General features: G+C 36.1%; 1 protein-coding gene across 2 annotated transcripts; it reads left to right on the top strand.

Annotated features, from left to right (window-relative positions):
- On the top strand, positions 622–15031 carry LOC18789278 (CHD3-type chromatin-remodeling factor PICKLE). 2 transcript variants are annotated; one of them, XM_020567165.1, is made up of 31 exons: positions 622–807; positions 2475–2624; positions 2900–3037; positions 3137–3291; positions 3530–3691; positions 4035–4279; positions 4378–4473; positions 4561–4697; positions 4776–4988; positions 5067–5174; positions 5506–5556; positions 5646–5745; positions 5922–6064; positions 6144–6247; positions 6514–6652; positions 6758–6927; positions 7056–7122; positions 7201–7323; positions 8510–8619; positions 8713–8794; positions 9225–9422; positions 9918–10068; positions 10166–10271; positions 10497–10571; positions 11134–11195; positions 11294–11370; positions 12073–12203; positions 12869–13241; positions 13802–13931; positions 14033–14106; positions 14266–15031. In XM_020567165.1, the coding sequence occupies exons 2-31, from the start codon at positions 2478–2480 to the stop codon at positions 14716–14718; spliced, it is 4320 nt and encodes a 1439-aa protein (XP_020422754.1). In that variant the 5' UTR covers positions 622–807; positions 2475–2477; the 3' UTR covers positions 14719–15031. The 2 variants fall into 2 exon arrangements, with proteins under 2 accessions (XP_020422754.1, XP_020422751.1); XM_020567162.1 differs by lacking the exon at positions 622–807 and adding an exon at positions 2005–2022.

Raw genomic sequence — 15223 nt, 5'->3', positions numbered from 1 at the left:
GGATAATATCTTTTTAACTAGCCGTTATTGCTATACTGTTTGAAAAATGTGATTATTCATAAAAGAAGACAAAAGTAAACAATGTTGTATTATAAATAAGTAAGCGACGTTGTATTATGAATAGCCGATCATTATAGTATAAAATTATTTTTGTATTCAATGATTGACATTTCACAAATTATGTACTAACTACAACAAAAATTCATATTTTAACGAGATGCTCTCTTTCTAAATTAAGAACTTCAACTGTAAGGGTCATAAGATAAGATAAAAACCTAAGCTATATCTTTCAAGAAAAAAAAACCTAGGTATATTTATAAAATCCTTTCCACAAAATTATGCAATTATTACAAAATGCACCCAGAGTTCTTGAAGATGCATGTACCAAGACCACAACTGCATAATCATCCGTACCCTTGTACTTTTACCAAATTATACTTTAAACCCCAAAACCAAGGTAAATGTCCAACACCTACCTTGTAAAAAGACCATAGTATTCTAATTATATAACACAAAAAGACCTTAAGGTCCCTGATCAACCTTAATATTCCCATGCAAACCACGATTAAAGCTTTATAAAGCCCTCAGGCAAACAGTGTTTTCACGCTAAAAATGCTATACTGTCGGGGGTAAGAATATCAGAGCCCTCTTTCTCTCTCCCTCTCTACACCGCTTTTCTTCTTTCTTTTTTCATTTTATTTTAATTTTTGTTAATTTCTCTAACCCGCTCCAAACTCGGGCGTTTGGGTTCAGGGGGCTTCAGGCACACTTTCGAAATACTTGGTCCCCCAGATCCGTTGAGCTCCGGTAACTCCTTCTCTTTCCTTAACATTGTGGCTTGGCTTACATATTTTTATCAAACTCACATCACTTCACTAAGTCCTAACCAAAAAATGGTGGGTCAATTCTGAATTTTGTGTCCAAGAAACCCTTCAAATGGTGTTTGTGAATTTCAGTCATGTAGGGTTGTTTTGCTGTTTTGCCAAACGGGTATTGTGTTTTTTTCACTGTATTTTTATCTAACACACTTAACTCCATTAAGCCCTCCTAGCCAAGAAATGGAGGGGAATTCAAAATTTTCTGTCTAGGAAACCCTTCAAATGGTTTGTGAATTTCGGTCCTGTAGGGTTGTTTTGCCGTTTTGACAAACGGGTATTGTGTTTTTTTCACTGTATTCTTATATAACACACAACTCCACAAAGCCCTCCTAGCCAAGAAATGGAGGGGAATTCAAAATTTTCTGTCTGGGAAACCCTTCAAATGGTTTGTGAATTTCGGTCCTGTATGTAGGGTTGTTTTGCTGTTTTGACAAACGGGTGATGTGTTTTTCTCACTGTATTTTTATCTAACACATATCACTCCACCAAGTCCTCCTAGCCAAGAAATGGTGGGCGAATTCAAAATTTCTGTCTAGGAAACCCTGGTTTGTGAATTTCGGTGTTGTAGTGTTGTTTTTCTGTTTTGACAAGCGGGGTTGTACTTTTTCAGTATATATTTTTCTAACTCACGTCAGTCCACCAAATCCCAACCAATAAATGGTGGGGAATTCTAAGTTTTATGTCCAATAAACCCTTGAATGGTTTGTGAATTTCACTCTCGTAGGGTTGTTTTGCTGTTTTTGACAAACAGGTGTTTTGTTTTTTCATTATATATTGCTTTCTCGATGGGAATTCTCATGCGGGTCATTTTGATACTGGCCTTTGAGTACCACTTTTTATTTTGTGCTGTTGTTTGGTGTGTTCAATGTGGGGTTGGTCACTTGAAGTTTAAGCTGTTAAGTTTATTTATTGCATGGGTTTCTTTATTCGAGGGTAAGCAATTTGAGAACTGAGGTGTTGCTAATTGTGTGATTATACGTAATGCAACATGGTTATTTATGTTGGTTCTTATAAGAAAAATGACACAGTTGTTATAAATGAGGAATTTTTATGAGTTTGTTCCCAGCACATATGGATCGCTTGAACGTTCTTGATTAGTGGATTATGATGTTCTATGTATGCGGACGTGCTTGTGCATGCATGTGTAAGTTTGTAGTCGTTTGTATAACTGTACCTGTATGTACATCTGTACAATGTAGCTATGTATGCACATATGCATTTACACTTTATTTCTTTCACCATTTATGGCATTGCATTGAATAATCAAATTACTTTTTCCAAGAGAACCTCACTTTTATTGTAGATGGGTGGGTTGAAGTAATTTCTTTATTGTAGGATTACTGGGATTTTTCTTCCCTTACCGTTTAGGACTTGTATTCAATTTTCTGGTTAATCATTGATCTGTTTAGTTCATGACAATTGATATTTTGCCATTTTGGTTAAAGATAATAGCACCTTGCTAAATACAGTTGATCATTTGCCAGTACTTATATAAATTTTTTCCGATACTTTATACTGTCACATAAATTGAGTTTAGGGTTTACGATAATATCACCCGCTTCTGATTCAATAGATCTCTCCACTCCCTGCTTGCAGAATATGAGTAGCTTGGTTGAGAGGCTTCGCGTTAGGTCAGACCGAAGGCCAGTTTACAACATTGATGAATCAGATGATGAGGCCGATTTTGTAACTAGAAAACCTGGGACAGCTGAGGAAAAGTTTGAAAAGATTGTTAGGAGCGATGCGGTTTGTTTTCTACTTGTTTTATTATTTATTCTCTTGTATTTTTTAACCTTTAGTATGATGGAAGTTATTTTTAGTTTCGATATTTGAAAGAAAATATTACTTTCTAATATGTTTTATATTTTCTATTCAAAATTTCAAGTAATTATTGTTATTTTGTCCTTTTGTGGGTGATTGTTATCACTCTTTCAAAACTGCTGTGTTTTCATGTTTCCTTTCTATGTAGAACATTTATGACAAGGACTTTGCTTATATTTTTCTCTTTTGGGGGTCAATAGAAAGAGAATTCATGTCAAGCCTGTGGCGAAACTGGGAATCTTTTGTGCTGTGAAACATGCAGTTATGCTTACCATTCTAAGTGTTTACTTCCACCACCGAGATCTCCTCTCCCTGGCAACTGGAGATGCCCTGAATGTGTATGGTTTCTTTTCTAAATTCAGTTTTGTTTCAATTAAACTGATTATAGATCATATGCTTTTGGTGATAGCTGAGAATTAAGTTTTCTTTGTTTGCAGGTAAGCCCATTAAATGATATTGATAAGATCTTGGACTGTGAAATGCGCCCTACTGTGGCTGGTGATAGTGATGCCTCAAAGCTGGGCTCAAAGCAAATTTTTGTAAAACAATATCTTGTGAAGTGGAAGGGACTCTCTTATTTGCATTGCACATGGTAATGTCTTGGATAATGGTTTCAGCTTTTATTGTTTATTTAATTTGGCCAACGTTTGTTTGAACTCTTGTTAAGAATAACAGATTACAATAAAGTTCTTTGACTCTGGAAACCTGCCCTAATACTTTATTTGGGAAATTGTATTTCCTCTTTTGGTAGTTTGTTTTACTTAAATTTTCTCTTATCTTTTGTCAATTTGGGAGTTTCTGTTTACTCTATTACATGTATTTTCCTTCAGGGTTCCAGAGAAGGAGTTCGTGAAAGCTTTCAAAGCTCATCCACGTCTGAAGACTAAAGTGAACATTTTCCATCGTCAAATGGAATCAAGTAATAACTCTGAGGATGATTTTGTCGCCATTCGACCTGAATGGACAACTGTTGATCGAATTCTGGCCTGCAGGTTTTACCCATTTCAAACATCTTTTGTCATTATTGAGTTCCAAATAATTTGTATTTTGATTGTGTTTACTTGAGGTATCTTTTGTAATCTTCAGTTTATCTGAAATTTGAATTAATTTGGGAAGGGTTTAAGAGAAGACCTCAAGCATGCTATGTGAAGTATAAGATTACTGATTAAAAAGAAAACAGCAAGCTTCAGATAATGTTTCCCATTGAGTTTCTGATGAGTCTGTGGTCATCCTTCTCCTCCCCTGTAATAACATATATCGTTCTGCTTTGGAGCAAGTTGAATGCTGTCCTGGAATTTAAGTTGTTGATGTAATGCTACTTGTTGGATGCTGCAGGGGAGATGACGAGAAAGAATATCTAGTGAAGTGGAAAGAACTATCATATGATGAATGCTATTGGGAATCAGAGTCGGACATATCTGCATTTCAGCCGGAAATAGAGAGATTCAACAGAATTCAGTCTAGGAAAAGTAAAATGTTGTCTAGTAAGCAGAAGAGCATTCTTAAAGATGCTATGGAATCAAAAAAGAAGCAGAAAGAGTTTCAACAGTATGAACATAGTCCTGAATTTCTTTCTGGAGGTACATTATTTTCTCTTCTATGTTCTTTCTGCAGTCTGGTATGCTTGTGTTTTCCTATGGTAGTTAATTTGATCATCTGCTCTTTGGTGCAACTAAAGGCTCACTCCATCCATATCAGCTTGAAGGGTTGAACTTCTTACGTTTCTCCTGGTCCAAACAAACTCACGTGATACTTGCAGATGAAATGGGACTCGGTAAGTCTTTGTTTATCCTAGAAGTTTATTTCCTTTTTGTCATGATAGCTGGACTTTACCATCGGTTTGGGTTTTATTTGATTGTAGGAAAAACTATACAGAGTATTGCTTTTTTAGCATCTCTTTTTGAAGAGAAAGTTGGTCCACATCTGGTGGTGGCTCCACTTTCAACATTGAGAAATTGGGAACGTGAATTTGCAACGTGGGCACCTCAAATGAATGTTGTATGTACCAATTAAATATCTGTCTTGTTTATAATCACTATCCAAGTGTGGTTCTGAATTGAAGTTCACTTGGTTCAGGTTATGTATGTTGGCTCTGCCCAAGCCCGTGCTGTCATACGGGAATATGAATTTTACTTTCCCAAAAATCACAAGAAGATTAAGAGAAAGAAATCTGGTCAAATTGTTAGTGAAAGTAAGCAAGAAAGGATCAAATTTGATGTCCTCCTGACATCATATGAAATGATCAACTTAGACTCAACATCACTAAAACCGATAAAGTGGGAGTGTATGGTAACATTCTGTGGCTCCATGTGCACATTGTTACTCGTCAATATTTGATTTCTGCCTAATGCTGACCTCTATACGCAGATTGTTGATGAAGGTCATCGTCTCAAAAATAAGGATTCAAAGTTATTTTCATCATTACAGCAGTATTGCACTAGTCATCGTGTGCTTCTGACTGGAACTCCTCTTCAGGTTTGTTATGATATTGTCTTGTGTTATAGATATGTTTTTGCTTAGTTTTCCCTTTTTAAATACTTTCTAAAAAGTATCCTCCTTTTTTTAAAAAACAATTTGACCCATTTTAGTCAATGTTTTACAGTTCCTGTCCAGTGTAAAGCTTATATAATTTATTTCTTGGTTTTGTATCCTCTTCTTCATTAGGGGTCTCTTGGTACCCTACCACAAATAATAGTCAGATTGTTTTTTGTTTGTTTGTTCTCATTGTGCTGACCTGAATATATTTGTTGCATGCATCGAAGTTATCTATTTCAAACTTGTGATCTCACATGTGATAAAATTTCAGAACAATCTGGACGAGCTCTTTATGCTTATGCACTTTCTTGATGCCGGGAAGGTAAGTATAACATCAATTTTAAGGAATTGAATCTAGCTAGATGGGAAAAAAATCTCTTTATTTTTTAATTTGATGAGTTTTACTTGCAGTTCGGAAGTCTAGAGGAATTCCAGGAAGAGTTTAAGGATATCAATCAAGAGGAGCAGATTTCACGGCTTCACAGAATGTTGGCACCTCATCTTCTTAGAAGTATAAATCCTAAACTCTTCTTCTTCTTCTTCTTTTTTTATTTTTATTTTTGAAAAAGAGAATGTTGCTGAGAGTTATAAATTTAAACTCCTTCCAGGAATAGAATTGTACTTTAATTAATTTTGAGTATGTTAATAGCATTTGGTGAAATGTGTGCAAATTGGTAATGGCTGCAGGAGTGAAAAAAGATGTCATGAAGGAACTACCTCCTAAAAAGGAACTTATATTACGTGTTGATTTAAGTAGCAAACAGAAAGAGTACTACAAAGCAATTCTGACACGTAACTATCAGATATTAACTCGTCGAGGTGGTGCACAGGTAAGATTGCTTTGCCCTGTGAAGTTGAAGTATTTTTCATTTTGCTTTACCTTGACAAAATATTGTGGTTGCTTACCAGATATCTCTTATCAACGTGGTCATGGAATTGCGCAAGCTTTGTTGTCATCCTTATATGTTAGAGGGAGTTGAACCAGACATAGAAGATTCAAATGAATCTTACAAGTAATCTTTTTTCTTTGTTAAATTCCAATATCATCATTTATGTTGTCTATCAGAGGCACCGGTTTCCTCCATACAGTTGGTGATTTGTTTTGATGCTTTAAGTAAAGTTGCGATAAATTATTTCAGTCTTATGCTTGTGTTGAAAATAGTCTGCATTTTCTTGATCTAGAGAACATTATTCTTTTAAATAAGCTATAGGCATCTTGAGGTGTTGTTCATTGAGTTCCTGAGATACCTGCTTCCACTTTTCTTTTACTGTTTGACAGACAGCTATTGGAATCTTCTGGGAAATTGCAATTGTTGGACAAAATGATGGTGAAACTTAAGGAGCAAGGGCATAGAGTTCTCATATATTCACAATTTCAGCACATGCTGGATTTGCTAGAAGACTATTGTACTTTCAAAGTATAGATGTGTAGATGTTTCTCAACATTCTTTTATATTGGCATATAATTTGGAGATGAAATAGTTTATTTATATTTTAAAATTGTCATTTTATTTTGTGGTCAGAAATGGCAGTATGAACGGATAGATGGAAAAGTTGGTGGAGCTGAGAGACAAATAAGAATAGATCGATTTAATGCCAAAAATTCTTCCAGGTTTTGTTTTCTGCTTTCTACTAGAGCTGGGGGCTTAGGAATAAACCTTGCAACTGCTGACACAGTGATCATATATGACAGGTGAAGTATTTTGGGTTTACTGCTTATATGTCTTCTTAGTTTACCTTCATGTAATCATTAAAAAAAGGTAGTATCATGGAACTGTGAATATTATGGATCTGTGTTCAAGAATATTCTTTGGTCTGCAGTGATTGGAATCCTCATGCTGATCTACAAGCTATGGCTAGAGCTCATCGACTTGGGCAAACTAACAAGGTTGAAATTAATTCTTTAATGATATCTATTTGTTATTGGTTATGGTTCTTAAAATGCATAGTGGTTTTGGCGTTGCAGGTAATGATTTATAGGCTAGTAACTCGGGGAAGTATTGAAGAACGGATGATGGAAATGACTAAGAAGAAAATGGTATTAGAGCATTTGGTTGTTGGAAGGTTAAAGGCTCAGAACATCAACCAGGTATGCAAATATCTTAGGATGCGTTATTTCAGCAACCTTTATTGAAGCTGTACTTTCAAAGTGACTCTCAATGGTAGAATCCAGGCTATTCAGGAAGAATGGGAGCAATTCCCTTGTTTAGGTCATTGCTACTCTAGTGGCAGAATACTGAAGTTTAGGTCATGATTAATTTATATATTTTTCTGTATGGAAAGGAAAGAAAGTGTTTAGTTTTTGGGCAATTCCGAAGCTTTTGGAAAGTAAACCTATCGGGTTTTCAATTGAAAAAGAACTAAATTCCAATTTGAAGTTATAGGCCAATAATTTTGAGATGTATGCCCAAATGAAAATTTTGAAACTGAAAAAGCTCAAGTATATTTGAAGGTAAACAACTTTGATACTGAAAAAGTAAAAGTTTAGATCTATGGTCATTACTCAACAGAAAACTCTTGTGTCTTGGGTTTTAGTGGGAAAGAGGTTGAATTAAAAGTTGCTAACGAATTGAGTGGGTTCTTTAACTATGGATGACTGCATTTTTAGGCATGCTTTTGCAATTTTGAATGCTGGTTAATCAATATGGAAGACATGCTTTGTGGTTTAGAATGTAGGAAGTTAGGATACATTGCATGTGCAATGGTTCTTAGATTCATCACGTGGAAGGTTAGACCCATTACCAAAAAGGGCCAATATGATGTATTTTCCTCTTTGGACAAAAAAAGGGTTAAATACCTTTTTAGTCCCTGTGTCTTCGATTTGGCCAATTTGGTCGATGTTGTAATATGTTAACTATTTTGGCCCTTTCTGTATAATTTGGGTAATAATGTGCACTCGTGGCACTCGTGGCACTCGCGGCACACGCCGAGACTCACACATCGGAGCATATTAACGTCAAATTAGGCAGAAGGGACCGATAGTGTTACGGGATAAAACACAAGGACCAAAATGTTATTTAACCCAAAAGAAAGGAGGCCAGATTTATTTGAAAGGAAAAAGAGAAGCATATATTTGTTGCATTTGGTCAATTCATTGAACTCTGATATATTTGTCACTTTACCTAAGGTGCTGCAATATTAAAGTTTTTTCTTAGCAGTTACTTTAATAGAAGTTGAATGTATGGTCAGATAACAGAACTGCAGTCAGAGGAGTAAAGTATTATGTTCCCCTGAAAATGTAATCAAAGTTTTAAATGATTTTAAATTTATGTTAGGAAGAGTTAGATGACATCATAAGGTATGGATCGAAGGAGTTATTTGTTGATGAAAATGATGAAGCAGGAAAATCCCGTCAAATTCATTATGATGATGCTGCCATAGATAGGTAAATTTCTATATCCTGCTCTGTTTCACTTGATTGACAGCATTTACATGTATGTGCCCAAAAGTTTTGTTTCTTCTGTTTCTTTGTTGATAGATTACTTGATCGTGAACAAGCTGGGGATGATGAGGCTATGTTGGACGACGAAGATGAAGATGGATTTTTAAAGGCCTTCAAGGTTATATTTTACAATATAAATAGTAAAGGTCCTTCATGTTATATTTGATATGCATTTCATGCTGGTGGTGATTTGCATAAGGCTCAATTGCCATAGCAGCATACTTGATATTGTTGTTTGGTAGTTTTAACATAATTTTCATTGATACCCCTGGGCCTTAGCTCTGTTGGCCACATGTGGGTCGTAGCTCATAGGATTGGACTATGTTGGAAATGCAGAAATTGTAGGTTTAGTTTGGGATTTTCTTTCCATCTGATTTCATCATGCGACCCTGCATAATCCCTTAGTTTGAAATAGGGCAACACAAAATATGAACTTGTCCTGTAGGCAGTATTGCTCTGTATGATCTACAACTGTCTTATCTAGTTCTTCTCTATTCTGATTTATGGGGGTATCCTTTTAAGTAATAAAACTTGCACATGTGTTATAGGTGGCAAATTTTGAATATATTGATGAAGCAGAGGCTGTAGCAGAGGAGGAACCACAAAAAGCTGCCGTGGACAGTAGACCCACCGTGAACAGTTCCGAAAGAACAAATTACTGGGAAGAGTTATTAAGAGACAAATATGAAGTGCATAAAGTTGAAGAGTTTAATGCTTTGGGCAAAGGAAAGAGAAGCCGTAAGCAGGTATTGCATTATAGTTGCACTAGCGTAATTCTCTATGTACCCTATCGTTCTGTGCAACAATTTTCTCATGCAGAACTTCCCATTTTACCATCAGAGACAAACAACAAAGAAACCCCCACCATGCTATTGCATAGTCATACAAGAGTATGACATGTTCTTTCAATTATTCTCTCTCTCTCTCTCTCTCTCTCTCTCTCTCTCTCTCTCTCTCTCTCTCTCAGGTTTAGCCCGGAATGACGCCGGAGACGTCACCGGCGTCCAGATGGGGGGTATGGTTGTGTGTGCTTGCATCTTGAGGCCATGTTCTTTGAAAATCTTTACTGATCTGTGGATGCATTTTTCTATAAAAAATTTAAATATCTGAAGTGTTATATCAAAATTCTTCATTATGTTAAAGCATGTTATTAGACATCTATTGTATAAAAAAATGCCACTAGACATCCAAGTCCTTATATATGGAAGGGGGATCAACTTGAGGTTTTGGAAAATTTTCAGATGGTATCTGTTGAAGATGACGACCTTGCTGGTTTGGAAGATGTAAGTTCTGATGGTGAGGATGATAACTATGAAGCTGACATAATGGAGGGTGAAACATCATCATCAGGAACTCTTTCTGGGAGGAAGCCTAACAAAAAGAGAAGTCGTGGTATGTTTTCCATGTCATGGTACTATATCGATAAGTTGATTACAACTAGTTGATATCTCTTGCTTATCATGTTGCCACTTTGAAATGATTTTTGCAGTGGATAGTGCAGAGCCCCCTCCCTTGATGGAAGGAGAAGGAAGATCATTCAAAGTTTTGGGTTTCAATCAAAGTCAGAGAGCCGCATTTGTACAAATTTTGATGAGGTCTTCTGTTAAAAATTGTATATATATATATATATATATATTTTTTTTTTTCTTGTATTGTGTATAACTTTATTCTGACAAGAATGTCTGGAAATTATTACATGTTTGGGGTTGCAGATTATGTCTTTCTGAGTATGTGTCTATGTTTTAAATTGTCTTATACATGTGTGTCTGAGTGGGGTTTTTTTTTTCCGCATTGGTGACAAGAATCTTTGGAATGTGCAGGTTTGGGGTTGGGGAATATGACTGGAAAGAGTTTACACCTCGCATGAAGCAGAAGACATTTGAAGAAATAGAGAAGTAATGAGATGCACATTTCTTTTGTTCTGTTAATTAGGGCATTTGTAGTAGATTTAAAATGATGAATCACACTAATGAAATATGATGTGAAATAGGGATAAATACTAAGACAGATTGGATATGTCATCCATGTGATTGTAGCTAAAATTAAAAAAAAATATTGCATCCTCTCAGCAACACTGACAAGGCTCTTTGAGAATTTTATGCCTTTAAAACTTAGGAAAAATTGTTATCACTCAGATGCATTGATCAGTCTATACTTGCTTGAGTAGTTGTGTGTATTGTACTGTGTATTGCCACGTGCAAAAAAGTCATTATCTGCACCCTGTGCTAGAAGTAATCATCAATAAAATCCATAGATTTAATGTAATCAGAAACTGTAAAATGTTATATTAGGAACGTGTTGCATAGTAAATAATATTCTAATATATATGTTTATGCATGTTACCCATGAACACAAAACACATTATATGTGCGTCGATTTATCAGCACATCCCTTTTATAAATTACTTGTTTTTTTTTCCTACATATTTTTGTTTAGTTTTTATATTTTTTTGTTCAGTTATGGTAGACTATTCTTGGCTCACATAGCTGAAGAGATGACCGACTCCCCAACCTTTTCAGGTGATAAGTCATTATCACTCATGTCATTATCATCTGCCCTTTATGTTCTATGCTCCTTTCTAGTCTTAATATTCTTATGTTCCTGACCTTGGTTGTAGATGGTGTTCCTAAAGAAGGGCTCAGAATAGGAGATGTACTTTGTAGGATTGCTGTTCTGATGCAGATGCAGCAAAGGGTAAGCTTGTAATTACAAGTTCTATTTATGCTTATTGTTACACTATATGTTTTATAGATTTCTTTTATTCTTATTTCCTCTTTTGGAAACTAAGTAAATTAAGCAAAAAATGGTTGGTATTTGGATACATCCTAACCAAGTGAGTAATGTGGATTAGATGATGCAATTGTCTGGATCTCCTCAAGTGTAGGGAGGTTTAGATTTCATTAATTTGTATCATATTTATAATTAAAATTGATAAGTATGACTAAACTGTGCAATCTGGCATGTTATGTTGCCTACTGTTGTTTAGATTGTTGATAAGGCAATATGGTCTGATTGAGCAATGATAATGATGGACAGTCTTTAACATGCTAGATGTCTGGCAACATAACATGACAATGTTGGTAAGAAAGCATCGCTGGTTAAGTACAAATTTTGTAATAAAAAGTATGATCATAGAAAAATTATGAAGAGTTGGGGAAAGCTACAGGACAGGATGCGTGCAGATTTGCGATAAGATGGATGAAGTGAATATATGGAATTGAGAACTAGTGATTTCAGAAAATCTATCTAGTTATGAAGAAGGTTTTTATGTGAATACATGATGTTGTGACTTCTCATTTGATATATAAATATTGCATCCCTGCACAACTCAAGGTAACAACCTCATCCTTTCCTCTGATTTGAAATTTTCCTTCTTTTTTTGGGGTGCAATGATAGGTGGACTTGGCATCAAAGAATCCAGGCACTCCGCTTTTTTCAGAGGACATCCTGTTGCTCTACCCTGGATTGAAGGGTGGAAAATTTTGGAAAGAGGAACATGATTTAACATTGTTGCGTGCTGTACTAAAGTATGAATTTACCGCTTGATATTTGCAATTGTTCTGTGCTTTTATGTAATTTTCTATTGCATCTGCTGTTAATAATTATTCTTTGCTTGTCTGCCTGATGCGGAACATTACATGTTATATTGTCATAGGTTGATGTTAATGATTTGACTAGGTTTGCACTAACACACATGCATATATACATGGATTGTCTGTGTTAGCAGTACAGTTGTTGATAATCAATTAAAGTGTGCTTGCACTAATTTGGGGAAACACTTCTTAACATGGGCAGAAGGGTTTATATATATTACTTGACCAGGAATATGTCACTCTAGAAATATCAAAATAGGGCTGCTGTTCTTTTGGGGTGTCTCCTACCTCTTCCTCTACATCTAGAAGTTGAAGGGCAGTGTCATTTATGCTGAAACTGAGTCCAAATTGAATGGTTGTGGATTGGCTTAAGTTGGGCAGTCCTCAGTGGAAAGATATCTGTACCATGTTCCTACATATGCTAGTTTAGACCAATTTGCGTTCGTTTGTAGGTTACCTATAAATTGGCTTAGGACGTTCTTCTGATTATTTTATTCGTCACGGGACACATTATTCCGAGCTTTTTTTTAGTGTGATAGTACTTGCAGAATGAATCCTTTATGTTAACTTTTCACTTACTGTTTGCTTATTTGGTTAAGGCATGGATATGGAAGATGGCAAGCTATCGTTGATGACAAAGACCTGAGGCTTCAAGAAGTTATCTGTCAAGAGTTGAATCTTCCCTTTATAAACCTACCAGTCCCTGGACAAGCTAATAGTCAAGCACAAAATGGTGCGAGAACAGCTAACACAGAAGGACCTAGCAACCATGCTAGTGAAAATGGTACCGGAAGTGATATAGGAGCTAATGTTGCCCAGGGAACCAGTGATGCTGCAAACCAACCTCAGTTATATCAAGATTCGTCTGTGCTGTATCAATTTAGAGACATGCAGAGAAGACAGGTAGAATTTATCAAGAAAAGAGTGCTTCTCTTGGAGAAAGGCAACAATGTAGATTTGGCGAAAGAACAGGCAAGTTATGATATCTCATGGTACCTGCATATCACGCCAGTTTGTTTTCTGTTGGAGCTTATATGAAAATAGCCTAAACCATTCTTACCTTATTAAATGTTAATGCCTAGTGCAATAATTATTACGGTTAAGAATCGTAAAATAAGGTCCAAAAATAATATAGTTACAGCTTATGAAATACGATAGATGACTTCAATCTAGAAGGGCGTGCTCGACAATCTTTTTTCCCCCCGAGGATGGTCAGTTATATTTCTGTGTACCTCCTTTCTTTGGAGAACCCATCAGGTGGCTAGGGTTTGAATACTTTATCATACAGCTGAGATAGGTTGGTAGAAACTATATTCTATGTCTTAAGTGCCTTACTATCTATATTAACCTTGATCATTTAGAGATTGGGCTTTAGATGTGTATTATTCATTGACGGAAGTAGACATGATTTTATGTGGAAAATATTGTAGCAATGTGATCTGAGATGCATAGTTAGTTACTCATAATTGGGTGACGATACCTGATTTCGTTTTGTCTCATGAATTTCTGTTGCCCATTAATTATTTTCTCAGGGTGAAAATTCAAATGAGGTTCCGAGTGAAGAGCCTGACAGTGAACCCAAGGTTACAAGAATGTCAAGCCCTCATCCTATGGAGATTGATGGACAAACGGTTGATCAGTTGCCTGGAATAGTAAAGATCAGTAAGTCTGTTTCTGTTTCATGAACCTCTGCTAGGCAGAGCAATAACGAGAATCTACTTCTTCTGCCGTCCTTGATTAGTTTGGTGATGATTAAATTGCAGCTTCTGAAGAAATTTTCGCAGCTGTTTGTGACAACGATCCAGATCGATTGAAGTTGCCTCACCTTTATAATGAGGTATATCATTTTTGTTAATTGAGCATGATCTTGGCTTCATTATGGGGATTGTAGTATTTGTATAAAACAAAAATTTATGTTCTCATATTGTTCTTAATATGGCTGTTAAAATTTGGTAATGGATTAGTTTATGTTTTTCTCTTGCTATTTTGTTGTTAGATGTGCAAGCTTGTGGAGGAAAATGCCCATGAATTAGTTCAGACCAAATTAGGAACCATTTGTGAAGAAATAAGCAGGATTCTCTCTACTGTGCAACAAAATTCTTCTAATTTGGCCGAGCCCATAGTCAATCCTAATAAGCAATCACAAGCCAAGACAAAGAGCAATGTTGTAGTTCCCGGATCATCAGCTGATCAAGGTGACAACAAGCATGCTGCTGTGGCGGACGTTGACATGACAGATTTGGCTGCAGAACCCAAACATACAATCTCGGACTTAGACCCTGACCCAGAAGAGGAAGAGGAAAGTAGAGAACTACATCGTGACGTTCAAGCTCCTGCAGGTTCGGGTTCGCCTCAGTTGGGCCGGACAAATCTGGCCGGAAACTCTGGAAATGGTGTGGGAGAGGGAATTGCAGAAAAACCTGAGCAGGTCATAGTATTGGATGATTAGATGGGAGTGATGATACTAGGCTGGTAGGCTTACTTTCTTTGTACCCTTGTTTGTGTTGCAATGAAAATGTGTATACCGCAGAAAGTAATTGAAAATAGCCGGACCTTCTTAATCATATAATAGAGTAACTTTTCCCCCCTCAAGCAAAAGCTCATTTGTGGAGTTGCTTGGACTGGCCCAATCACGAGTCTTTTTAGTTCTTTCGGCCCGACCCAACTGTCTATAGTGTTAAAAAAATTTCTCTTTTTCCTTTTTCGGATTTGTACAATATTATTACTCCTTAACTTCTTCCAGTTAAATTGGAATTGGATCTTGCGTAGGATCTGAAAAATAAAAATAAGAAAAGGATAAATTATGGTTGGCATGAGATAGACTTGTTGGTGATATGTGCACACCGCATATCCATGTGTGAATGGAGAAAAATTGCAACAAGGATAACATTGTTTTGCTATTCCTGACTAATAATGTTATGCTACGTGCAAGTGTTGTCACATTTGTCACGGCG

The sequence above is a fragment of the Prunus persica genome, chromosome G1, assembly GCF_000346465.2.
Source record: "Prunus persica cultivar Lovell chromosome G1, Prunus_persica_NCBIv2, whole genome shotgun sequence".
Classification (NCBI taxonomy): Eukaryota; Viridiplantae; Streptophyta; class Magnoliopsida; order Rosales; family Rosaceae; genus Prunus; species Prunus persica.
Note: the sequence above shows the minus strand (reverse complement) of the source record. Positions and strands in the feature narration are given on the sequence as shown.